General features: G+C 48.2%; 2 protein-coding genes across 3 annotated transcripts in view; one reads left to right on the top strand and one right to left on the bottom strand.

Moving 5' to 3' along the window:
* Positions 1-26,068, top strand: part of LOC135899091 (echinoderm microtubule-associated protein-like 2) — a 228,170-nt gene that overhangs the window by 8,550 nt on the left and 193,552 nt on the right. The gene's annotated exons all lie outside the window — the stretch shown is intronic.
* LOC135899090 (uncharacterized) lies at positions 20,545-23,740 on the bottom strand. 2 transcript variants are annotated; one of them, XR_010563528.2, is made up of 5 exons: positions 23,386-23,739; positions 21,947-22,213; positions 21,646-21,864; positions 20,922-20,974; positions 20,545-20,806 (listed from the first exon to the last, which is right to left on the bottom strand). XR_010563528.2 is itself a non-coding variant. In XM_065428357.2 (5 exons), the coding sequence occupies exons 1-4, from the start codon at positions 23,581-23,583 to the stop codon at positions 20,926-20,928; spliced, it is 729 nt and encodes a 242-aa protein (XP_065284429.1). In that variant the 5' UTR covers positions 23,584-23,740; the 3' UTR covers positions 20,545-20,806; positions 20,922-20,925. The 2 variants fall into 2 exon arrangements, 1 of the variants encoding a protein (XP_065284429.1); XM_065428357.2 differs by having other exon boundaries at positions 21,650-21,864; positions 23,386-23,740.

The raw sequence follows: 26,068 nt of genomic DNA, 5'->3' as shown, positions 1-26,068 counted from the left end.
TGACACTTCGTCCTGCAACACGTGAAACCTTTTGTTACATAGGTGTTTTTATCTAATCAATACATAAAAAAGGGTTTGTTTCTTGTAAATTGCACCGCTGCTGACAATTTACACCAGCAGATAAGTTGAATATAGTTAGTTACTGCAATAAAAACTCTGTGTCCCCTCTAAGTAAACTCTGCATCACTAGATGGCGCCACCTACCTGGTTTTTTTTTTTTATGCCACTGTTTACTTGTCACTTCGTCGCCCCGCAGATGGTGGTTTAAAGTTACCTCTTGCCTTGGTATTATCATGGTAAAAAAAAGCACGCGAGAGGTGGACGCTGTGGCCGACATCAGCTTCTCACTGTTTTGGCTTGGTGCAGCTCAACTCGCGACACACGGTGCTAGCCGAGCCTTACCGCCTCGTATGCCGTACGGAAAGTCATACCGTACGGTACAGTTCGCGCATGCGCAGTCCTCGACCGGTACGGTATTACGCACTTACCGTACCGTATACCGTACTTTCCGTAGCACCGCTAAAAGTCCCTAATGACGAGCGCAGTTGGGGCTGGTGACGGTGAACTTACTGAGGTGTATACTTGGGGGGTCGAGCGTCCAAAAGTACGCGCAACTCCTGAGAACGAGCTGCACGTCTACTATGTGCACAGCCCTTTCGCTACGTTGGGGCTTCGAAATTCAATCAATCAATCAATCAATCAATCAATCAATCAATCAATCGATCGATCGATCGATCGATCGATCGATCGATAAATAAATAAATACATAAATAAATAAATCAGTGGGAAATTGGAGCTCGGCGGCAGCGACATGGCAAGCGTATAGCTGAGTTAGCGGTCTTCAGATCGAGTCACGCTGCTGCTAGTCAGCCCCTTTCTGGGGGCGTCATATATGTACAGGCGCCGTATATCAAGCGGCGCTCATCGCGACAATTCCTGAATGCGCTCTCGCGTACGACCTCGGTTAATGACGGTCTCGTCACGCCAGGGGCCTCGTATGCGGCTATCTGAGGCCGCATTCTGCGAGGATTGCTTTCCTGCGATTCTTTTTGCATCCCTTATCATCCCGACCGCCTATCTCGGCGATAACGGAAGCGCGGCTTCCCGGCACGAAATGCGTCGGATGGTTGATTAAGACACAGTTCACCCGATTTCCTTACAAAAAACGATTCTTCGCTCTGCATATAGATTCACCCATATTCTATGCGAGCACGCGCGTTCTCTCGGACTCTCGTCCACACAAACACTCGCACACGTTCGCGGTTGTGGAATGGGTGCGAGCGAGTGCTTCAGCGCAAACTGACATCCTTGAGGCGACGCACACCAGCTGAGAGAGAAAAAAGGGATGGGGTGCGAGAGAAGGATCGACGCAATGAGCTTCAACCTAACCAAACTCTTGAGAGCTGGCCGGTCTGGTTTTCTTTCTAGACTTGTGAGATCGTATATACACGGCCGCGCGCGTGTGTATATTATGTGGCTATAATTGCAACCGCGCCGTCTGTGTATTTACGACTGTTGTAAATGTATGCATTCACGACATGAGACCTCTGTGCAACGCAGCCGGTTGGTTGTCTGTGGGGCCGAAAATCTACGCTCTCTCTCTCTCTCTCTCTCTCTCTCTGTTCTTTTGTTTGCACACTTGGCATTACGTTGCTTTGGAGATCAGTTTCATTCACTGCATTTAACTCACTCGCTCGGACGTTAGTTTTCGTGGAGAAAGTGAATATTATGACAAAAAAAGAAAAAAAAGGGGGTTGGTGGGGGGGTGGGGAGCTAAGTTACCCCTAGTTGTTGAGTGACAAGAATAAGACTGACAGGTATTATTCGGTGTAGATAGTGCATAAAATGAGAGCAGAGCCAGAGAGAGGAACACCCGTAGTTATAACGCAAATATTTTTAGTATGTACGTATGCAGGAACTAAGATTTGAGCCAGTAAAAAGCTGTGTAGTTAGTATACGGGAATTATTCTGGGAAACTCTCCGCACGTAGTTGTGTAAAACATTCTTTTCCTGCGTGTTTCCAACGCGAGAGGTCTACACTCTAAAAACTAGGAAGGGTATCGCAGGAGTGAAGCGGCCGGTTCACTCTTCCAAGCGTCGTTTTACTCTCGCAAAATGTCGAGGAGAGTGAAATGCATTGTTCACTCTCTCACCAAGGAGAGAGTGAAATGTGCTTTTCACTCTCCCCCTTCAGAGAGAGAGAGTAGTTCTACTCTTGCGGCAATAGAGAACAAAACGTAGCGTGATCTTCTGCTTCAACTGTAGGTGGCTGGCCCCGAACATGGCAATGTATCATTCATGCACGCTGAGCAAAGAACACATCGTTTTGCTTCTAAGAGAACAGGCCGCCGCAGTTCAAAGGAACGCGTAGCGAGCGCTCTACTTTTTCACTCGGAGTTCTCCACCGCGCGCGCGCGCGCTCAAGATCGCGGAACAACACAGCACCGGAGAAAGGTTATCTTCTATTGTGTCTGTAGCTCTCAATTTACTCATCACGGCTTTTCTTTGAATGCCTCAACCGTTGAGCTTCCTGCTTCTGCTCCTCCAAGTACATTTGTCGCCGGTTCCATGTGCCTAAAACTGGTATCTGCAGCTCCTTTGTAATTTGAACTTTAAGGATGTCGCTTTCCTTCTATTACCTCCACAGACAATTCTCTGTGACATGCGAAGAATGTCACAGAAGGGGAAAAAAAAACACTTGGCAATGTCTGCTATGTCTAGCCAAGTGTACAAATTTAAGGACTTTCCAGTACTTCTAAAAATTCCAGGCTTTTCAATGCCTTGAAAATGGCATTTTAGAAATAAAGGGTTTTCAAGGATCGCTACAAACCCTGGTTTCTAGCACCTAAATAATTTTACAAGCTTATTTTGGCATGGAGTTCGGAAATTCATGCTTTTTAGCTAACGCTGCATCATCTCTGTACATTGAAACCAGGAGAGCTCAACCATTTTGGAGTAAAGAAAAATACTGAAAGCTTTTAATACCACTCTTTTTCTATGGAGCTTCGTATTGCCTAGTTAGGTTTACGAATGTGCCTGGTTTTGGTGGGCGTTTCTTCGACATTTTCTGTGAGAAGTAGATGACTAACCCCCGTATTCAGAAATGTATATTAATACAAAGCCCATGCTTGACTTTATATAAACGACGCCTGGTGCGAACGTCCCCCAGACGCTCACTGCCTTTCTTTTGGTGCGTTCACGACTTGCGTCATTTAGATCAAGTCAAGCATGGGCTTCAAGTTATGATGCATTTCTGAATATGGGGGTAAGCGTGCGCTATTTCGGGCAACGCATTGTGCCATTGACACTGAGAGGAAACGGGGAAAACAAAGTTAACGCCCTATACTCCTAAACTTTCGCGTACCTGTGGTGTGCGTGTATCGTGGAAGAAGAAACAGCGCTAACACCAGGACGAAAAAAAGCATCGACCACACCAGCGCTTCGTGGTGTTGTCCATGTTTTTGCGTCGTCCTTGTGTTGCGCTGTTTCTTCTAAAATGCTCAACCAACTAGCCGGCAAGTCTATCCTGTGCATATATATTGAACACACGTATGAATGTAGATGGTCTTCGAAGCTTTTAGAACGAGCACTGCCACAGGATACGAGCAGTGCACGCGTAACAAGTGGACACATTACTCATTTAAACATGCGTGCCAATGCATGTGACGCGGCTATCGGCATAAGCAGTCTCCAAATGCTGGAATGCGTGCTCTTCAAAACGCTAACGATCCGCTGCTAATGCAGGACAACAGCTCACAGCGGACTGAACCAAACTCTAAACTAATGCACCTGAAAAGAACGCCTACACGGCAGCGTGAGGCACGTCGAAATGCCTGGTACTGGCATCGCAGTTGACCACATACGAATGGAACTGGCGGAAAAAATAAACAGAAATGCTCACCAGACTTAAATTCACATACGTGGATGGTTGGCACGATACTTTGTATCCGCGTAATTTCGGAGAACATATAATGCATGGACTGGAAAAGCACTCGATCGTGAGCTGAACGGCACATTTGTTATTTTCCTGGGGTGACGACAAGCCGTGAATAGTTCTCACGTCGTCGTCTACGTTGTATTCCTCCGTTAGTCGTAGCAAGGAATGGAAATGATGCAAACGCAAACGTATTCCAGTACACAACAGCACAGCACACTGCAGAGAAACTCCAACCACCGCAGCCGATTCCTCAAATACATTTGTTATGTATATAAGCTCTAAAACAACACGACTGAGCGTGGTGGCTTTGTGGTGTAATGGTTAGGATGTGTGCTTTGAATTGTATAGATGCGAGTGTACGTGGGTTCGAATCCACGTGATGTATAGAGCAATGTGGTTCTCCATAAGTGTGTGATTCCGTCGACTATTGTGTTCTAATTAGATTATGTGTCTCCTGATTGTGAAATATGCGAAAATATTTGCGGATTAAATGTGAATTAGCTTTTTTTTCTCCGCAGTGGCGTTCGGGACACATACGCATAGGCCGATTACGAGCCGTCACGACTCATGGTAGGCAGCAAATAGCCAGGAAAAATGACTTTAAAATCCTGCATAACATTGCTCACGCCTATTCTGAAGGCCGCTTGGAATTGGGCCACTGAGTCTGAGGAGCCGCCTAGAGAACGGTGTATCAGCGACCATAATTTGATCTGATTTCCTGCCTGCATGCGTGGCCAGGACTTCGCTAAGAGGGTATTGGGAAGAGTAGTTGCACTCTGTTTGGGGGAGTAGAAGTACTCGGTCTGGTGGAGTGCCATTACCCCTACGGTGAGAGTATTACCACTCTGCGGAAGAGTACTAGCACTCCCTGTGGGAAGAGTATTATCACTCTGCAGAAGAGTACTAGCAATCCCTTGCGGCGGAGTAACAAAACTCTGTCAACAGGAGTTGACCTACTCTCTCTCAAAGAGGGTCGATCTACTCTCGAAAAGAGAGTGAAATATGGGACAAGCCGCTACTCCCTCAAAGGGAGTGCCCGGCACTCTCTTAGTTTTTAGAGTGTATATTGTAACTTTTTGAGCTTACATTGCTATTATTACTTAAAGCGCGCAATTCAAACACGCGGCCAATGAAGAGAGACGATACACAAGCGCTGATTCACTTCTGTTGCATCTATTGCATCTACTGCATCTATCTGCTGCATCTATTGCTTACAAACAGTCATATAAGTAGAAAAACTTACACCTGCGCACTATACATTCGCTCAACCAAAAGCGAAACAAAAGGTGTTTCAAGCGTGCGCTGTAAGTAACAGTGCAGATGTACCTGCTCGCCCAGCCAGCTACCGTACTGCATCGCCATTGACGATCATGTTTATGAGCACCCTATCCACACCAACGTTGACGTTGGGGTGCTCGAAGAAAAGGGCGTCCGTCCATTCCACAGCTGCTCTTCAGTCCAGAGCTATATAGAACACTGTTCGCGTACTGAGAGTATCAGTGTTGAAAAAAAAAGTACGGTGTGGATTGGCTCCAACGAAGGATGACATAGCGGTAACGAAGGAAGGAGCGAGGGAGAAAAAGAGTTCTGGAATGGTGGTTACTTGGGTAAAAGCTGTACCGTAGTGAGCCGCTGTTTCTCTGGAAGCATGTGTATATATAGCTCACGGCAGCTCCTAGGTAAACCGGGGAACGCGATTTTGCTCGCGGTAACGGCGTTGCTTCGAGTACACACAAGAAAGAAAATTAGAACTCTCCACGACGGCGCTTCTACGGTAAATGACAGAAGCCACGCCGCTACCGTATAGACCGTTACTCTGTATGCCTTCGAACATGCTCTCGTCTGATCTTGTCCCGATGCAGAAAAAGGACCGCACACTCATAAGCATCGCGGGTATGCTTGTATATGCTTGTCTGCATCGTGGTATCAGTGACCCGGGGACATATATGGTCCAGGGAAAATGTAATGCTTGTTAATGCACGAAACCGGTAACGAAAAATAGAAAAAAAGCAAATGACAACGGCGAAGGACGTTGAGAGGAGGAAACGGGAGACTGCATGCGTGTACGCAGCACCACACAAATGCTTACCGCTTTACCGCGAAATTGGCTGTCGCTAATTGCACCCGCTGATATTTGTTCGAAGCCGCGTAATGGCAGCTATAATCTCTCCCGTGTATACGATGGCGGTGTCCACTATGGCTGCGCCAATTTAATCATCCCCGTTTGTCGCGCAGGGACAGCCGGCATGTTATGCACTCGAAGATAATGGTGCGTTGAGCTCTATGATCGAGTGTACGGAAGAAAGAAGAAAAATGCGTCATTAATGCGCGGTCAGTTCTCGATTTCCCGATGTTTCAGGGCGTACGCGCCCTGAAACGACGCGGAAGTTATACGAAACCGAACCCGCCCGGTTCTGCTCGACCAAGTTTTCGTAATGAGCACGCCTGTGTTCCGAGCTATGTGCGCCTGTATACACTGTTATAGCTGGTGCACACGGTGACCTAATTGTGTGCAGTGGAGGCCGTGTTGATCACGCCTTCGGGCTTCTCGGTTACGCTGCGGACGATTCGGGCGCACGTTTATTATTATTTTTTATATATATATACGACTATATATCTTTTAAGTCCTTGTTCTTGTAGAAGCGGTGCACTTCTATATGCGAACAAACGCTGAAACAAACGCGAATGCTCGCCTGTGTGCCTACAGAAGTGCGCTGCTGCTTCAAAAAACAATGGCCCACCAACTAACCCACTAAATATATCCTTATGCAGCTTTTAAACTGGGGCGCTCTAAAATTGAAATTTCCGACTCGAGTCGAATGAGGGGGGGGGGAGGGGGGGGAGTGTTCGGGAAATAAGGACCTTCGCATACGGAATATTATTTCTAAACGAAGTAAAGTACAAAGATTACGGCCGTTTGATGAGGAAAAATTAACGCCTATCTGGAATATATTATACGCGCAAATGCTGTTCACAACTGGACATGCAGTCTACGTAGGAGCTGGTAAGTGATAAATAACTGAGAGGGGATCGCATCTGGTGCGCTGTGACAACGACAGTAATGGAAATGAAGGAACAGCGCGCCGCCGGATGGACGCTGAGCGTTGAATGATGCAGGGCTGAGTTTGACACCAACCGTATGAGATCGTAATTTTTTTAAAATACGCGACGTTCCAAAACCGAACCGGCTTCTCATTCGGGATTGCTGAACCCCGCAATGCCCCACGTATTAAATATGCTGTACGCTGAGATCTTGATACTTCAAAATTCTGAGTCATGCACGGAGAACTTCACGCATAGCCTATATAGTAATATTTTATATATGTGCATTCAGAGATAACGCTGATTCACTTAGGAAACCGTGTGATTGAAAACCCATCTGATATTGCGAATGCTTTCTTTGACTTATTCGGCATTGATCCACGCCTTTCGACAGCACCCCTCAGCTACACATGTTCGCTATTATCATATTGTTTTTTTTTCTTTATCCGGCTTCACTTGTAGGAGTTTACACCGTTATCATTAGTATTAAGAATACAGGTGATGGTCTTGATAATTTTTCTGCTGCAAACATAAAAATGATGACGCATTTAATCTGTGATGTTTTCTGTTACATTGCCAATCTTGTATTTCTAACTGGGTTCTTCCCAACAGCGCTGAAGAAAGCAAAAATTATTCCCGTCTTTAAGGAAGGGGACAAGCGATTAATCTCTAATTACCGCCCCATAGTAATTCTTTCATTTTTCAGTAAATTTGTGGAAAACCTTTTTGCAGGATGTTTAAGAACTTGGACAAGTTTGGTATTCTTCCCAATAACAAGTAATGTTTCAGACCAGAATACTCAACTGAATAGGGTCTAATATGGCTAACTTATAAAATTAAATCTGCCATCGACACCGGTAATGTCGTTGGAGGTGTATTTATTGACCTTTCAAAAGCTTTTGATTCGTTTATGCATGACATCTCATTGCAGAACTGGAGTCAATCGGTGTGTCTTTGCCCCCATTAGAACTAATTCGTAGTTATTTGCTTGATCGTGAGCGCAAAGTACATGTGTCTGGTACTTATTCTAATCCCCGAACAATCAAAATAGGCGTTCGGCAGGGGTCAATCCTGGGTGCACTTTTATTTCTTATATACATCAATGATCTTCCGCTAAGTCATGTACATTCTTCCTGTATACTTTAGCGGATGATACCACTGTAAGAACCGCCGATAAAGACGTCGACTCGATGTTGTTTAAACTAAATACAGGCTTGATAAATGTTGTTGAATGGTTCAAAGAGAATAAATTAAATGCCAAAATATCTAACTTCGTGATATTTTCGTCAACTAACCGAATTATTCCTAATAATTCATTTGTCTGTGTGGGTGATACTCGAATTCATGCTACCTCTAGCGCAATGTTTCTTGGGATCGAACTAGATGAACATTTAAAGTTTAACTTGCATATGTCACTGCTCACGCGAAAAGCAGCATATGCGATTCGAATTTTACTAAAAGTTCGTCCCTTCTTTCGTTTTGAAATATTGTTGTCGCTTTATTACGCTTTCTTTCACAGCAACATTGTCTATTGCATCTCATCGTGGGGAAGCACGTACGTTACTCATTTATCAGCCGTTCAGGATCTCCAGAATCAAGCAATAAGAATAATAACCTTCAGCAGCTTCATGTACAATGCGTCCTCCTTACTCTACTCACATGGTATTTTATCGGTTCAAAAACTAGACAGATACTTTCTCGGCATTCTTATATATAAATATGTGAATGAAAGGCTTCCGATTCCTTTACTACACACTAATCAGTTTCCTCGTGTATCATCAACTCGCTTTGCAAAGTTAAATAACTTTCTCTTACCTAAACCCAGGACTAACTATGGCAAGTGTACAGCTAACTTCTCATCAGTATCATTTTGGAATTTCTTGCCTGTATAGGTACAATGAAGAAATCCTTTGAAATGTTTCAAAAGGCTTTGCTCTCATACTTGTTAAACTCATAAACACTTCTTAAAGTTTATAATAAGTGCTCTTATATTTATGTATATATGTTTCTTTGCTTAACTGGACATTTCTATAGTTAACATTTTCTGTGTTTATCACTGTTATTTTACCAAAATATTTTTTGATGTGTGGTTTTATAGGAGGTCTCAGTTTGTCTTGCGACTTTGAGACCTCCTTCTGTATTTAAATGTCACATGCAATGTATTACACGTACTTCGATAATTATATCTTGAATATACCTTGAATATATATATATATATATATATATATATATATATATAATAACCAGTTACTAGTTAAGTACTGTACTAATTATGGTATAATTCTAATAACATTTCATTGTCATTTTTTCCGCGAATGTTCTCTCGGCGACCAGAAATGAATTTAAGTGAATATTAAGTTGTAATTTTCCTCAATGTGGAACCGCGTCTGTGCGCATTATACTTTTAAGCTAAGTGACTCGCGCGAGAACTGTTCGTGTTGCTCACGAGCAAGCGAGTCTTTTTCGTGTCGGTGCTCCATTGGCCTATGATCATTACGCAGGGCTGCCGAGCTTTGTATTGTCCAGTTGATTTTTTTTTCTTTACGAGAGCAGCGAAGCAGTCTCGCTAAACCACCAACTGTAAAGATAATCTATAATGCGGCCGACCTAAAAGCCATATATGGGCGCTGGACGAACTTCGCTGGTTTTGTACCCTTTTTACCGCTCTCTGCCGCGATATAATCTCTTTTTTTAGTCGTGCGTGTTACATTAACTAGCTCGGCAAGAAGATTTAATGTATGGGTTCTGAAACCATATTCCTTTTTTGTTTTGTCCGCAGTATACCGGTTCCCAGAAGCTGCTGCGGTGCTACCCGTGGCGGTTTTCATGTTTTAGAAAGCGCTGCTTGGTTTTGCGTCTGTGCTTTTTGACGTGCGGTTGCTTAATTGCCTGCTTTGCTGGCCAAAGCTAGGGGGGTTTCCAGTGCGTATTAAATGTTTGTTGTTCCATGGTTCACGGCGGTGTTTTTGTTGTTGTGCGCGCATTAGATTGTGCTTCATTGTGAAGTTATTATCAAGATATATATATATATATATATATATATATACTTGTGGTACATCGCAGGCCTCAGAAAAGGCATTGAGAACGGCGTCAGTGCATGACAGTTTGGTCTGACAATCGTAAAAAAAAAAGAAAAAACGAAAAGAAACCAAAATGAAGAAAGACCATGTTGTGTATATGTAAATCTGTGGCAAAGTTAGTATACGTGGCAGAATATGAATTATAATAATCGCAGAAAATACGTTCTATCAAGCACGCGTATTAAAAAAAAACAAGCACGCACACATCAGGATAACATACGTGAACACTGACTTGTGCAGCAATCAGTATGTGTTTCATGCTTGGGATGAGAAAACTACGATCCAGAAAAAGAAAACGTAACGGTTACCTGAAATACAGGTATGAAGTATAGTGTTTCTTCATTTCCTTTCTTAACTATAACGTCTTCTCCTGTTCAGGAGTTGTCGGAGGAGGACTATATCTGTCTCACTCATCCGTGGCGGGACACTGTAACCCACGAAACGGCGGAGAGAGAGAGAGAGAGAGAGAGAGAGTAGCGACGATATCTCTATTAGCCCCGAGAATTAGGAGTGGCGACCTCTCGCGAGTGACGTCACGCCCAGGACGCCGCTCGCTCCGGCTCGCTCGGCTGCCGCGCGCGCTCGTTCCCTTCGTGTATGCTTGGGGTATCGGTGGCTCGAGCCGTACGTATTGAAGAATACGTCGGCTTCTTTCAGCTGCCATACCTTAACCACAGTTTCTTCTTCAAAAGTGTGTGAGTCGAGAAACTTTGCGGCTTGGATATCGCAAGCTAAGTAGCGTTAAAGGGGTCTACTAGGTTTTGCAATGCATATATGCGCCCTGTCTATCGGTAAATTTTGACTAAAAAAAGAGATTCTGCAAATTCAACGCGCGAAGTTGTGTATGATGCTTCGCTAAACATTTAACATTCCTTTAGTATTGAGCTATGAGAGGCATTGCATTTTACGTGGAAGAAAAATTTGGTAATTGGCGTCAACATGTTATCCGATGTTAGAAAGACACTGCCCAGCGAAGCTGTCATCATGATTCCTATTACTCTGGTGTGTTGTTCTATTCAAATATGGCCATTCATTAATGCGTAAAAAATAGTTAGGCGCGCATTTCTTATGAAAAAGTTTGCTGCTACTTTCATCCCCCTCTGAAACAGGCCTCCAAAAAACGAATTGCTTATGGCTGCTAACACGACGACACGTCATGTAGAGTATTTACATAGTTAATTCACAAACATCATAGTAGCAATCGCCCGAGAGAAAAGTTTCGTTGTTAAGATCGAGAGCCACTCGATTGAAAGTGATGAAATGTTTCATAGTGGCCCTCAGTAGCCTTTATCGACAATATGGCACACCCCTGATCACGTAACGGTAGCAATCGACTGTCCGTATGGCGAGGCACGCTATGTTCGCGAAACCCATCAGTTCACTACAACTTAGAATTAAAACCATAAAGCATTTTTTTACAGCGCCAACTGGAATGGCTAAAGTATTCTCGAGCTACTACACCGCAGCTTAGATTGCGCACAAAAGGAAAATTCAAGCACCTTCTGTCTCACCATGTCTCGATCCAGCGTTATTTAATTATATAAACGGATAACTATTCGCTTCGTCGGTACATAAAAGAGAACCTTGCAGGCTAAATTAAGTTTGCTCCAATCCAATCGCAAATATTCATAAAGAAAGCACCACAAGCCTTGCATATACTTTCACTTGATTTCTGACCCTCCACCGGGGGAATTTCGATATCTTCAGTATGTCCCATACTACTAGTCATTAACGCTTCGACTTCTTTCTGGCTGCGGCTATGCGGTCCAGCAGGCATACTTCACTAAATAAATTGGGCCGAGCAGCCTGTGTCAGTTCGCCAAACAGATTCGTCATGTATATTCCTCAAGCAGCAAGCACCAGTAAATTTCTCAAGTGAGTTTCATTTGATTTAATAATTTCCATTTACACACACACATGTACAGTGGAGTGGTAAGTGGAGGTGGATGAGGGAAAAAAGTCGCACAGACGCGGCTTGAGGTAACCTCACCCCCTTAGGTACAATATGGCTGCATGGGGTAACACATCAAGTGCCATATAAATTACATTTATATAGTGGCCATAAAACATTGCAGTTATATAATATATGAAAGAACAGTGAAATATTTCCACAATAACAATGCAAAACACACTGCGGCATTGAAATAAATAAATTATATACACTTGGTAACATAGACAAAAAAAGAGGAACATAACATACATTATTAATCATTAACAAACGCACTTTAAAAATGTGAGTTGAACGTGTAGCACGGAAAAGGGAATATATATTGGTACATTCCTATTTGTACTCTGTAAATAGCTGTAAGCCTTCATTACCTTTACTTCAAATTTCCGCCGCTTAAAAAAAATGAACACGTGAAGAACCGCCTAATGTTGACAAGCAGTTAAAGAAGCAAGTGAGGCGTGTAGAATCTAAGCTCCAGTATTAGTTAAGTCCCCGTGCTACTGCCGAGCGTTTCTGTGAGGAAATGCAAAAATTCGATATTATACCATGAACTACTCGTCGTGAACAAACCTGTTTTAGCGGAATAAAATCAACGTAACTGCTGTAGAAGTCATATATAGCCAGCTTTGTGACATGCTTGTTGCACCGCGGCAGGTATGGTATCATAACTGGATTCCTATAGGCTATGCTCTTGCGATTGTCTATCCGCATATGAAAAACCCGCAATGGGCTGGTCTGCGTCGCTTCGGCTGGCACTGTAGCGTTGCCTTCGAGAGCTGCATTGTTGGCTAAGAAATTAGCTCTTTGAATAAATGTTCGCAAAGGAAGACGTCGTAAAACTATATTTGAGACGACCACCATAAGTATACAAGCAGAGAGAACGAGGGCGAACAAACGAAAACACCGCAGAAAGCGCCCGGACAACGCCCGAACTGTAGCAGACGACAGGCGCGAGTCCGTGCCCTGACGTCACGCGAGCGGCGCTCGCAGCGCCGCTCGTGTTCGTTCTCGGGGCTAATACAGGCTGGTTCGTACTTGATCCCTCTCCGTCAGCGTGTATAGCTATAACCGCTGGCACTCTGTCACGGAAAATTTCGGAGCGGCGCAAGAGATTAACTTCGTTTGCTTCGTGGTACAGTGAGATTGCGTTAGCTCTCGGCGACCAGACCTTTGCTTCCTTTATTTTTTTACTCGTTCAGCAGTCCTCCCCACTGTCTTGTTCATTTTTTATCGAGGTGCGGCGAGATCGATCGTCTGGCCGACGGTGTTCAACGTCCCAAAGCAACGACTGGGCTACGCAGTTAGGGCGGAGGGCTCCCGATTCACTTTGAACCGCGCGACGTCCCTTAACGTGCGCCGAAAACTCGGTACGCGCGATCGTTCTTGTGCCGCTAGTCGCGCGCGCCATGCCCTACACCTCCTATGCCGCTCCCACAGCCCATCTGGAAGCAGACGACTTGTGTCCCAGTAAACTCGGAGTCTGGGTAGGCGTCGAAGATTGCTTTAAAAAAGAGACACTCATTGACTTCTGTTCGGTGCTATTTACTGGGTGCGGGTATGGTGGTTGTAAAGGGGGGCGGAAGATGGTGGCGATAGGTGCGGTCGACGCGGTTGTTCTCGATGCGGGACGAGACGTCCAAACGGGCGCCCACTTCGCTTTGCTTTTGATCGGTCGGTGCCGATTCGTTTAAATTTCGCCCTCGTTTATCTAGCGGAACTTCTTTACAGCGGAGTAGAGACTCTTCCGTCAGGGCCGGCGTATGTATATAGCTCGTTGTAGAAACGCGAGAGTACGTGTATGTGCTCGCGCTTGTCGGTGTTGCATCGTTAAAACCGAGAAGGCGAAAACTAGAAAGACACGAACATCACGGCGTGGTGTTCTTGACTGTCCCTGTGTCTTGCGTTGCTTCTGCGCTCTTGGTTTTAACTGTTGCAGAGAAAATGAACGGGACGAAGGAGTGCAAACGACATGCCGCGCTGACAACCGCAACCCAAATGCCTTGCTTGGAGTGAGTCCTCCTTGTCACCTCGGAGGAAGACGCGTCGGCCGTGTGGTAATGAAAAAAAAAATGTAACCGTGTAGCGAGAACACGATGTAGCTCGACCATCACCTCTCGATGCAACTCGTTTGTTTGTTCAGCAAAAGTTTGATCGCGCGACTTTTTTCGCGTGGTGGCTTGTTATCTCTAGTTATCTCTAGTGTGGGCGAAAAAGTGTTAAAGCCTCAGTCTACTACAGCTGTCGGGACGGCGCCTCGCTCGCATGTAACGTCGTCCATCTCGATCATCTCGTTTCGCGACGCCACTTCTCGATCGCTCTAACGACGTCGCCACAGTTTACTTCTTGCTATTTTTATCGATATAATTTGGCAGTCTCGTCCTATAGAACTCGCAAGTTCCCTGTGTATAGCGCCTATTTAACGACGTGCCGGGCTGTTTAGCCGTCATTTCTTTTCCCCCGTCCGCGCTTTCAACGCAGCTGTTTTTCCTTCGCGTGCGTGCACGAGCAAGTTCGCGCGCGTCCCGTCAACGTCGTCGTGGTCGTCGTCGCAAATTGCGCGTGAGACGCTTGCTCGACCAAAACAGGTGTTAAACGCCGTCAGCCGGCCGCTCGTCTAGACTCGCTTTTAACCCGGAACACGAAAAAAAGTAAGGTGTGGCTGAGTGTGTGCTCGGGCTGCCTGCGAGTCTCCCTGCGATGGGGGTTGAGCTGTTGGCTCTGTGCACACACTTGCGCATATATAGTTGCCGAAAACGGCGAAGTTCGCGAGGCATTTTTCATCTTGAAAGGTGGTATAAACTGGCTCCCGGCGTGATATCACGTGAGCGACGATTTCTTGCGTTCCATAGACAGGTCACGTGTCTGTGCTCTGTGGCGCTCAGCGTCAAGCGAAATGTGTTCGCGCTAGGCCAGACGCCTCGACCTGCGCGAAAGCGTTCGGGAAAGGATAGCGGTTTGCAGTCGAGTATCCGTCCCCCTTAAGTGCGCATGCGCGCGCACGCTGTATTTCGATTGTTAATCGCGGTGGGTTTTACGTTTCCTTTTATTAATATACGTAAAATCGTGCACCGGGAGCACAGACCTCGTCAAGCCTTTTCGTTTTGTTTTTAAAGCGGAAGCTTTACTGGCCGCGAACTTGCCATTTCGCCCCGGATATTTCTCTCTCACGCTTGCTCCCTAGTCACTACTGCGCATGCGCCACTACAGGTTTTCCCGCTCAATTTAATCCAAGCGCCAGTCAATTTAATCCGAGCGCCAGTCAATTTAATCCAAGTGCCAGTGATTTTAATCCGAGCGCCAGTCAATTTAATCCAAACGCCACTCAATTTGATCCGAACGCCAGCCGAAATAGTCCAAACATGATTCAAGCTGTTAAGTCATAATATGTTCACAAATTTTCAGAAGTCTTGAAATCCAAAGGTTCTTGAATTCCGTTGTGTCTGGATTAAATTCACTGGCGCTTGGATTATTTCGGCTGGCGTTTGGATTAAATTGAGTGGCGTTTGGATTAAATTGAGTGGCGCTCGGATTAAAATCACTGGCACTTGGATTAAATTGACTGGCGCTTAGATTAAATTGACTGGCGCTTGGATTAAATTGAGCGGGAAAACCTGTAGTAGCACCGAGCCACAGGTGTTGCGCCGCGCCTTTCCCCCTCAGCCGTTTGGTATGACGTCACACCGCGTTCCTCGTCGTTGTGCTCGCCTCCGCTCGCTTCGCCAGCTGCATCGCATGCCTAATAACATGTCGGAGGATTGAAAACGAGAGCTCGCGTGTGCCGCAACCACAGTTGAGGCGGCAGTATGGACGGCGACAATTCTTATAAGCAGGAGGAGGCCTGCAATCGACATCGGAACGAGATGAAGAGGAAACAGACGAACAGCGCGCCGAAGGACTGGCTAAACGCCGCAACATAGCTAAGCAACCAGACTAACCTGCAATCAAGATTAAGCAAGGCTAACCTTGCTATGACTTAGCTTTCGCTGCGTATATCCTGGCTTAGCCGAGCTAAGCCAGTGCCAATTTCTTTTTTCCTCCCCTGGTATCCTTTGGGGCTGAACTATGGTCGAGTAGCCCGCCTTGATATTCTGTGCAGGTCCATCCCGTCGTATCCTTCGGACGTCGCGTTGCAAGGCTCGAGGGGTAGGAGTCCCAAAGCGAGAGAGAAGGAGATTCTTGATGATGGATAGGAAAGGTTGGGGTAAAGTGCAGCGCAGTAACTGTCTCTCAGAGGAGGACACCTCAACCGGGCTGCACAGGGGGTAGGGAATGAAAGTAGAGGGAGAGAAAGAGCACCAGGAACAGCAGCACGCCGCGGAAATGTGATGGAGCTAAAGGCTGTCGGCGAGGCCGACAGCCTCGGCGAATGTCAGGAGCGCATGTATGACAGCTCCCAAAGCGACGTGTACGTTAAATACACCGAAGCTATAGGGTGAGGGAGGGGAAGGGGCGTTGCGGATTAATTGTGGCGCGGTTCGTAAACTCGCACGGAACTTTTATTGCGTGAGTGTTTTGCCACATGCCACGTGACCACGGAATCACCGCGGCGGGTTCGCTTTGCAAAGCTGTGGACGACTGCGGCAGGTCGAGTGAGCTAGCGGGTGAATCGAGGGGTGTTTTAACTGGCGCTAATAACGAGCCATTATGGTGACGAGAACGGGAAGCATGCGCGCTTCCGTGCGCGTCTCTTTCTCGTCCATGTGCATCTAGTCCTTTTAGCGCTCGTTAATTAAATGTGTCACAATCTTTGAAACACGCGCCTCGCTAGCCCGACTTCCTTCACTAATCGAGCTTACATAGAGTCCCACCGCAGCTGCGTGCGGTCGAAGTCCTTCGCGGACGAATAGGCGAAGCCGCACGCTGCAGTTCCGCGTCGGGTATATAGTTGGAAGCGTCTGTATCAAAGCTTGAGCTTGCGCGATGGCGGCTTCGAGATGGCCTCTCGCGTGCTCGCATGGGCGCGTCGGCGGCCGCCTAATGATGCCGCGTTTGCGGTTCCCCCGTCCTAACCTGGGACGTGCCGTACCCGTGCGCGCTTCTCCCGGAGCGCCGTCGCCCGTAGAGGCGTGGAAAAGCCGCTCGCGCCGGAGGCTTTACCTTCTTCTTCTCGTCTTTCTTTTGTCGCTTTTCTTTTTGTCAGTTTTCTTTGTCATTTTTTTTAAACGCTTGCCAAGTACGAGAAGTCGTTCATCCCCTGCACATGGCGGGCGTGGAGCCGGTCGATTGATATCGGGTGGCCTTAATTAGACCCGCCGTGCCGCCTATATTCGTCTCTTGTGTGGCGCTGAGCTCAACACTGCTGAGTGTATATATATACGTGTGTGTGTGTGTGTGTGTGTGTGTGTGTGTGTGTGTGTGTGTGTGTGTGTGTGTGTGTGTGTGTGTGTGTGTGTGTGTGTGTGTGTGTGTGTGTGTGTGTGTGTGTGTGTGTGTGTGTGTGTGTGTGTGTGTGTGTGTGTGTGTGTGTGTGTGTGTGTGTGTGTGTGTGTACACACACACACGCACACGCTGCGTGGAAGAATCTGAGGGTTGGGTCTCAGCACTGACTCTTCCAGACGTCTGTCTACGCGTGTGCCTCCCTGGGTCAAGATGACAAACACATAAAAATGCCCGGAAATAAATGTTGTTTTTCTTCGTTGAATTGCGGAGATTAATTAACGTCCCTAACCTACGCAGTGGGTTATGAGGGCCACCGTAGTGGGAGACTGGATTAATTTCGACCACCTGTAGTTCCTTAACGTGCGCCAAAATATGTGTACGCTTTTCTTCCGCTCTCGTTTGAAGTAATTAACCCCTATAACGATGAAATTAGGCGGGCTATTTATTCCGTTGACATCCTGTTAGCCGCTTTTCATTATAGTTTATATTCTATATTATAAACTGCCTGCAGACAGCGGTCGTTTAAAAGGTGTTTTTCTCTTTGCTTTTTTTTCCCTTTTATATCTTCCGGTTCAATAACGTCACGCTCCGGAGTCACAAAAATGCGGTTCTTGCAGTGCAAGCTACGAGGCGTACTGATGACACTCGGGCAGACGTTGCGGCCAACGCTGTGATGCGGAGAAGCACGTGGAGCAGGTACACTGTTACGTGTAGCTGACGCACAAGGCCCTTTACAAATTTATTCACACGTACAGGCCAACGGCGGCCAAGATGGCGACCGTGTATCAATCGGGAACACGTCGTCTTCCTCCTCTTCAGTGCAGCCACACTGTGGCGGCTGTTCCGTGTGGGTGACACGGAACGGGTGCTGAGCTCCCCATCGATTTTTTTTTTGTCCAGGAAAGAGGAGGAGGAGGAGGAGGAGTAGATTTTAATGGAGAGAAAGGAGGAGAGGTCGGCCTGGAGAGCGTGTCTCTAGCCTGCCACTCCTCACTGGGGAATGGGGAAGTGGGAAATACAGGGAAAGGTAGGTGGCGGATGATTATGACACGGTACAATGAGATACTATATACACGTTGTCCAATATGCGGATGCGCACTGGAGACGCAATACACGAAGAGTAATCTGGGTACGGCTGGGTAATTACGGCTGGGTGTATGCCACACCCAGCCGTAATCGATGAATGAGCGTTTCCTGGCTTCTCCGCAACCGAAGTGGATGCCGGAATCGCAATCCAGCGACAAGTCTATGGAGGCGCTCTTGTCGATGTTCGGGGTTGTCCCAATGTTGCGCCGTAGAAGTTTTAAAGGAGGTATGGAGCAAGGCGTTAATGTCATACCGGGAAAAATGAATTTTTATAATAGTTCCGTCAGTGTGTGCCTGTTTTGCTTCTGCGTCAGCCTGTTCGTTTCCAGCTATTCCACAATGGCCAGGAATCCACTGCAGCATGATGGTATGTCCGAAATGAGACGCCTCAGCAAGCAGATACATGATGTCATAAACCAGGGGACTACATGCGGTTCTGTCACTCATATAATTGCTGATGAGTGCTCAGTGCGCGAGCCTGAGCACTTTCAAGTGTGCCTACAGCAGTTGTACTAACCCGAGAAAGAACAGGCGCACTGTAGCGGAAGTAGCCAACAAAAAGTCCAGGAAAGAATTTGATTTTCCACTTGGTAGCTGGTGATAGCTGAACGATGTTCACTTGGGGTGTGCGAATGTTGGAATACCTATCGAATGTATTAGACACCAACTATTCGTAGTTGCATTCGAAAATGAACTATATTCTAATATCGAAACTAACCAAATATTTCGCCATAACCGACCGTTGAAGTAGGGCTCCTGTGCTCCGTCCGCTAAGCAGTGTAGTCGCAAATTACCAAAATTGAGGCGACAAAAGTTTTCGAAGCAGTGCAGAAACAAAGTGGGTGATTATAAGCTTCGTTTTCAGTTTCGCTGCGGAAGTCTACATGGCAGCCTTTTGTTTGCAATATGTAATTTAGTGTTTCTTTCGGTGGTGAGGGTGGGGAGAGTGCCAGTTTTGTCTTTCTACAACCAGTGACGTTTTCCTTGGAACGGGTCATTCTACTTGCGTGTACGTAAGGAATTCCTTCGCCAACTTGTTCTTTTCTTTTTTTCCACAACTTCTGCATTTTTGTTTTCCAATAACCATTTGTTTAACGTTCCCGAAAAGCGAGTCATACAGCAGCCATTCAATTAACCTCGTTTGCAGCCGAGCAGTAAAGATTTTGCGAGGATATTCGTAGAGCCCTCTCGTACAGACGCGATTTGTGAGCTTGTGTTGAAACTGATCCTATAACTGCTCGTGATAGTTGGCTCCCTCTTTCGCTGTGGTCTGTACAAGCGTGGTACTCAGTTATATCGAATCAAATGTTCTGGCTATAAACATACACGTCCGCGTTCGACCATTCGATATGGCACTCGTATTCGAAAAAAAAAAAATATTCTTCCCACCTCTGCTTTTCACCATTTGCGTACATTTTCATTCACGCGATTGGTTTGGTTCGTCTATGTCTTTTTCCCGTTTCTTTTTCTTTGTTCCTTTGTGCACGAAGCTGCCTGAGTGGACCGTGCTGCGCAGCGCTTTGGCTAGCGTTGACACCAGAAAGGATTGGATTGGATGCAGAAAGTAAGCGCACTGGCTATCACGTGGCGGTCCCCAAGACGGCGCCTTATATTCCATTAGGCAAAATGTACCGTTAACGCATTACAAGCGCACGTTTAGATACCTCGCGGAGAAATAAGTTATATATACACAAATATACGTTTTACTGTATAAAACCGAACAATAGGTGTTTTTTATTTTCTTTCATTACCCTGAATATGGTCAGAGGGCGCTGCAACTACGAAAGGTCCGCTCCGCTACGCTAAACGTATAACTAAAGCGTGAAAATCGCCCGCCGCTCCGCTTTGGCTTAGCAGGGCCACTCTCAACTAAAACACTCAACACTGTTGTGATTAAATTCTTGACACACATTCAAGGACTCGTAGAATTCCTGCCAAAATTAACGAGCCCGCGACAGACTTGCTAGTGTTCGTGCGTGACAAATGTTGCTTTATCTGCTTAACGAGTTTGTACTCCTAGCCACGCAGCCGTATGTCGAGCCATTGCTCGGAAACGAACGGAACCGCCGAAGTTTTTTCGAGACCAGGGACGCCTTTTTATTCAGATTCCGACGCTGACCACTAGCCCCCTGCAGCGACCAATTTGGGACGGACGTCGACACCACCGGCTGGCAAGGCGGCCCCAAATCGCGTCTCTCGCGCCACGATGCGGGCTGCGCCCTGCCCCACGATGGTGGGCGACGCCACAGCTCGACGATGGATCTCTCTCGGGGGGTGTCTTTGCCGTACCGAGGCCTCGTGCCGATTTGGGTCCAGTAGTGAAGGTGAATCAGCCTGGGCAAGAGAAGTTGCGAGGACTCAGTGCCGTGACCCGTATACGTAAGGCTGGCAAAAAGTCGTCGCGAGACTTTGCGTTGGCAGCCGACGCGGCTACCCTGTGTATACGTACCGCTTTACTGGGCCGGTGGAGACGACGACGGAGGTGGTGTTCTGTTCACCGCCCTGCAAGTGCGCAGATGCGACACCGACCGTTGGTAACACGTCGTCACAGAACCACCGTTTGCGTCGAATGTTTACGTACGCAGCGGGATGTGAGAAAAAAAAAGATATTCGCCTAAACTAGTATATGCAGGCTGAAGTTGCCAAAATGAATGCGAACTGGAAAGAGAGCCGAAACAGAAGTCTACGTGGCAGCCTTTTGTTTGCAATCTGTAACTTGACGGGCTGAGCGTGGGAGGGTCGGGGGGAGTAACAATTGTTATACAACCAGTGACGTTTTTATTGGAACGAACCTTTATTTGATCCTGAGGAGCTACTGTCAAGATCCCCTAACGGGAGGCCATTGTAGCCGCTGGCCACGCCCACGTAGAGGAGCCGAAAGAACGCATTTTTTTTTTCACGCCCGATCACTTGCAAAGTGAGACGCGTTGTCAGGGCGTAGAGCCAGCCGCCAAGTGCTCTCTGGATTCTAAAACAATAAAACTTGAGCTTCGCAATGAATCGCTGCTTTCTCAATACACAGCGCGCGAAATGTGGAAAAGGGCAATTCGTTTCCTATAGTTTGCCTTCTCATTTCATTGCGGCATTACGTGCGTGCACGTATATATAACTGCTACGCGAATGGCGTCGTTTCGCGGAAGAAGGTGCGCAGTATAGCAGTGGGAGCCACGTACTCACTGGCCAGAGGGCGCCTTTGGGGTGGTGCAGGTGACCTTCTCGATGTTCTCCTGCTGCTTCTCGGACTTCTCGACGTTCTCCTCGGCGTTGCCCACTTCCTCGATGTTGCGCTTGAGCGTGCAGCCGACGTTGTCCAGCTTGGCCGCCTCGTTCTCGCGCCGCGTGGTGACGCGCTTGGCGGACGCGGTCTCGACCAGCGTGCGCTTCTTGGTGACCTGCGAAGAGGCGCGCCGTCGTCACGCGAGCGCCCCGCGCCGCCGAGCAGGAGGAGGCTCCGCCGCCGCCGCCGCTCCTGACCTGTCCCTTGGCCAGGGTCTTCTGCATGAGCACGTTGTCGAAGGTGTTGGCCTCCTGGAAGGCCTCCTTGAGCGCCTGGTTCTCCTGCACCTTGCGCACCTCGCTGCCCTCGAGCTTGTGCTGGTAGAGCTTGTCGTTGTCGACGTTCTCCTCGTCCAGCGTCTTGCGCACGTCCACCGACACCGAGCCGGACTCGTCGCGGTCGAACACGCGCTCGGTCGGCGGGCCCGGCAGCAGCTGCTGCTGGCGGCACGTCTCCGGCGTCAACTGCGCGGGGGGAAGTTGCCGTGAACAAGGCGCCACCATGGCACCGTAAAGGCCGAAGGATATGGAAAAAGGGGACATGTGTAGAGCCTGATCCATGTAGTGACGAGCCTGCGTGACCGTGCTCCGTTGTGGTCCACAATGAGTCACGCGTCCGACTAATCGTGAATTGGGTTCGATCCAGGCATTCAGATTCAAGAAAGTGTGAACCGGACCCTAATGGAGGCGATAGGTCATCGCACTGCATGGGGGTTCGGCGTTAAAGTAATGTATAACTCGAAGAGAGAGAGAAAAAAGGAAAACGCCGTTGGACTCATATGAAATGCGGAAGGCCCGAGTGACAACTCGCCCGAGTTCTGACGCTATAGATTTGCGAGGAGCGGCAGTGGTTGCGACTGCGAGTGATGGCACGTACTACTATCCGGGCGCGAAGAGGCGTTCCAGCACTTCGAATGATAATGTTGCAGAATTCCACTTCTACGTCTACTGCAATAGCTCGGGAAGAAAGGTATATAATCGAAGGATCGTTGAGGGGCGCACGCATATTAAGCTCCCAATTCAATAATTATCACGCCGTTCCTCCCTCCAATGTGCGCGCGACTGCTTAAGATTATGCACCTATTGCGTCATAGAGATTGGGCCGGCGCACCACAGGCCGAGCCGAAACGGGCAGCCACTTGCGTTTTCTGGGTTTAGCACGCCTTTGAATTTTCTAAGCATGGCTAATAATAACAATGAAGGTAAAAAAAAAAGCTGTCGCGCAGAAAAGGGGGTATCGGTATCGGATAGGAAACAGCCATGTGTCGAACTGTACACGGTGACGTGCAAAATCAGCGATGACGACGAGCCACAATAAATAGGAGCATATTAAGGCGACAGCGTTATTTTTACTGAGCACAAGGGCCTGTATAGCTGACGGTCATTCCTGGGCGGATAAATCTCCCGGCCCTCGCGCCGGGCGCGCGTGATCCGAGCCACGCGCCCGCTTCGCTTCCTAGGCCTAGCCAGCCGCCTTTCTTCTCAGCTTCGTCGACGTCGATGCTGCTACAATGCCAAAACCGTTGAGAAACCGTGCAACCACAGAGGTTCGAGTTCGGGTAGCTAGGCCTACTGTAGGCCTCCCGCTTCGCGAGCAGAAAAGAAAAAAAAAAGAATAGAAAAGCGCGTCCGCCCACCTTGCTGAGCATGGGCTCGTAATTTGCGAGCAGCGGCTGCGGCAGCGGTTGCGGGTCGACGGGCTTGCTGCCGTCGGCGCAGATGTGCTGCACGCATTCCGCGGCCAGGTCCGGGTTCTCGTCCACCAGCTCGGCCTTGGACGTGGCTCGCGTGATGGTCGTGGTGGTCACGTTCACCTCGGTCGTCGAGGCACTCATGGTTGCGGTGGCTCTCGGCGGGGCCTCAAAGGGGGAGGGGGAGGGGGGGGGGTCAGTCCGCGACCGGCGGCGGCGTTCCACGGACCTGTGCGGCGGCAGCTGCAGGGGGACACGTCCGGCTGTCTCGCTGGTCCCTGGTCTTCTGTGCCACCGGGCGTTCCACGGAACGCGCTGGCGCGGGTGCGTGGCGCGAGCACCGCGGGCGGCGTTCGCCTCCGCCGTCGTCTTCGTCGATGTCCTTCCGACGCGCGCCGAACCCTGTTCGGTTTCTGCCTGCAGGGAGTGGGCTGGGATGACATTTTTCCACTTGTCGTTTCGTTGCGTCGAATGAATTAAGGTACAAACGCTCAAAACCTTAGGGGAAGGAATGGCGGATCCCGCGCATATGGGAAAAAGATCTACTGTAAGCGAGGCATTCTTTGATGCTTGGTGAAATGTCGTCACTTCTATATACTGTCTGGCTCGACGCTTCTCGATCAGTGCACGCTGTGGTCGCATTCTGTACAGTGTCACTTTTTTTTATGCGAAGCATATTACGAGAGCTCAACCCAGCTCCTCAGGCGCGGCGGTGTCGCCATGAAATCACGTGACACCGTGACGTCACGATAGAGGAGAAGTGGCTTTGGCTCAACTCTTGCAAGACGGGCTGGGTGGGAATCGAACCAGGGTCTCCGGGAGTGTGGGACGGAGACGCTACCACTGAGCCACGAGTACGATGCTTCAAAGCGGTACAAAAGCGCCTCTAGTGAATGCGTTGTTGCCTTAGAAACGAGCTGTTTCTAAGGCGTGCGTCTCTTGCTCAGGCGCACATTTCGTTGCCGCGCCGAGCGCTGCTTTGCTCGACGCTCACCGCGTCCAATGCGGGGCGCGTAGTCGCTGCCCTGTAGCCCATTGTCTTACACCCCTTGGCGGGTCGACGGGAACGCTGTCGCGTTCCACTCTTGAAGGCGAATAAGTAATGCATGAGTTGTTTCTTCGTCTAGCCGAACCAAATATAGCCAAGCAACAGCAGTTCACCAGGCTAAACAGTGGTTCAACAACTAAAATAAAGGCTAGTATGCTTCGCATCCTGGGCTTAACCTTACCTAAGCCACAGCCATTTTTTCTCCATACTCGGCCGCCTCTGTTGTACCGTCTCCCTCACTTATTGCCTCTTGTTGTTGTTGTTGTTGTTGTTGTTGCCTCAAAACGTATGGCTACAACTTGTACCATGGGCCCGGTGGCCCATACTTCTTCGTTCTCAGTTTCCCCCGGGCCCTGAGTGCCGCCATTCCATCGGTGTCATTGATTCCGTGGTGAATCTTATGAAGCTATTGTACGAAGGTGATGAAGATTTAATACCGTAACGTTACATCGGCGGGACACAGAGGCTGAGCAGTCGCCACGCATGCAGGCGAGCACATCAACGAACGTTCCCATAAACTTGATCAATAATCAGCCCGCGGTGCGACCGCTCTCTCAACCGAGGCGCGCTGCGATGACAACAGAGAAAACACGCGTCTACACAGGGTGCGTCAGCGAGTGGTTAACGCCAGAGCCACGTATACCACATATTAAACGCGCGTTGCTGTGAGATATAAATGGCCGCTAGATGGACGCATACACGCCACAGACGCGAAGGTATGGGCGTCTTGCACTGGAGTTTGAGGTATAGTAGCGGCGCCTGGTGGCGACGCGGGAAACGACATTTGGGTCGTACTAGCTTGGGTCGTATTGAACCCTGGCTGTGGCGAAGCACGTTTCTAGTCCGAGTTTTGCGTCGATTCGCACTTTTTCTGCCCTGTTGCGAGTGCGAAAAGGCTCGTCACTTCTCACAGACCACGCTGCGAGCTCGCCGCAGCCTATAGTTTAACGAAAACGTGCTCTCCGTGTGCCGTGGGACGTAATGCTAGGAGCAGAAGGAATCGGTGACGCCGATCCGTAGAGACCTAGCCCAGCCTCGAAAAGGCGTCACCGTCATTACTTCTGCGTCGTGGGCTGCCATGAACAAGAAGGCCTGAATCCCAACATCAGAGTCTACCGTTTTCCTTCAAGGCCTCGCGAAGTAGAGCGTCAGGCGCCCTGCATAGCTGCAGTTCGTCGCGCTGAGTAAGCGAAACTTCGCGCCATGCTGACTGCTTCGCCTGTCTTGAAGCTTGCTTGCTTATATATCTGCGTTCTAAAGTTCGGTCTTTTGCACCTAGAGTCCCAACAGCAGACCGACATAGCAGCATGCATGGCTGGTAATTCACGATTCGAGACCGGCCACAGCGACAATTAACAATTCGACCGATGCGAAGTGGTGAAGTGACCAGGTGTGTGCAAATGAGCACAAATGATCGGGCTCATTCGATGACAATTCACTACTCCACTACGAGCAGCACAGGTTAAGAGAGTTAAATGCACTCATCCTTGATCTCAAGCCAGCACGTTGAGGCAGCGCAGCAAGGCAGTATTGATTGCAGCACATCGATGTTCGAGCGCTGTCATTAAAACCTATACATCA

The sequence above is a fragment of the Dermacentor albipictus genome, chromosome 7, assembly GCF_038994185.2.
Source record: "Dermacentor albipictus isolate Rhodes 1998 colony chromosome 7, USDA_Dalb.pri_finalv2, whole genome shotgun sequence".
NCBI classification, from domain to species: Eukaryota; Metazoa; Arthropoda; class Arachnida; order Ixodida; family Ixodidae; genus Dermacentor; species Dermacentor albipictus.
This window is presented reverse-complemented; position numbering and strand designations above follow the sequence as displayed.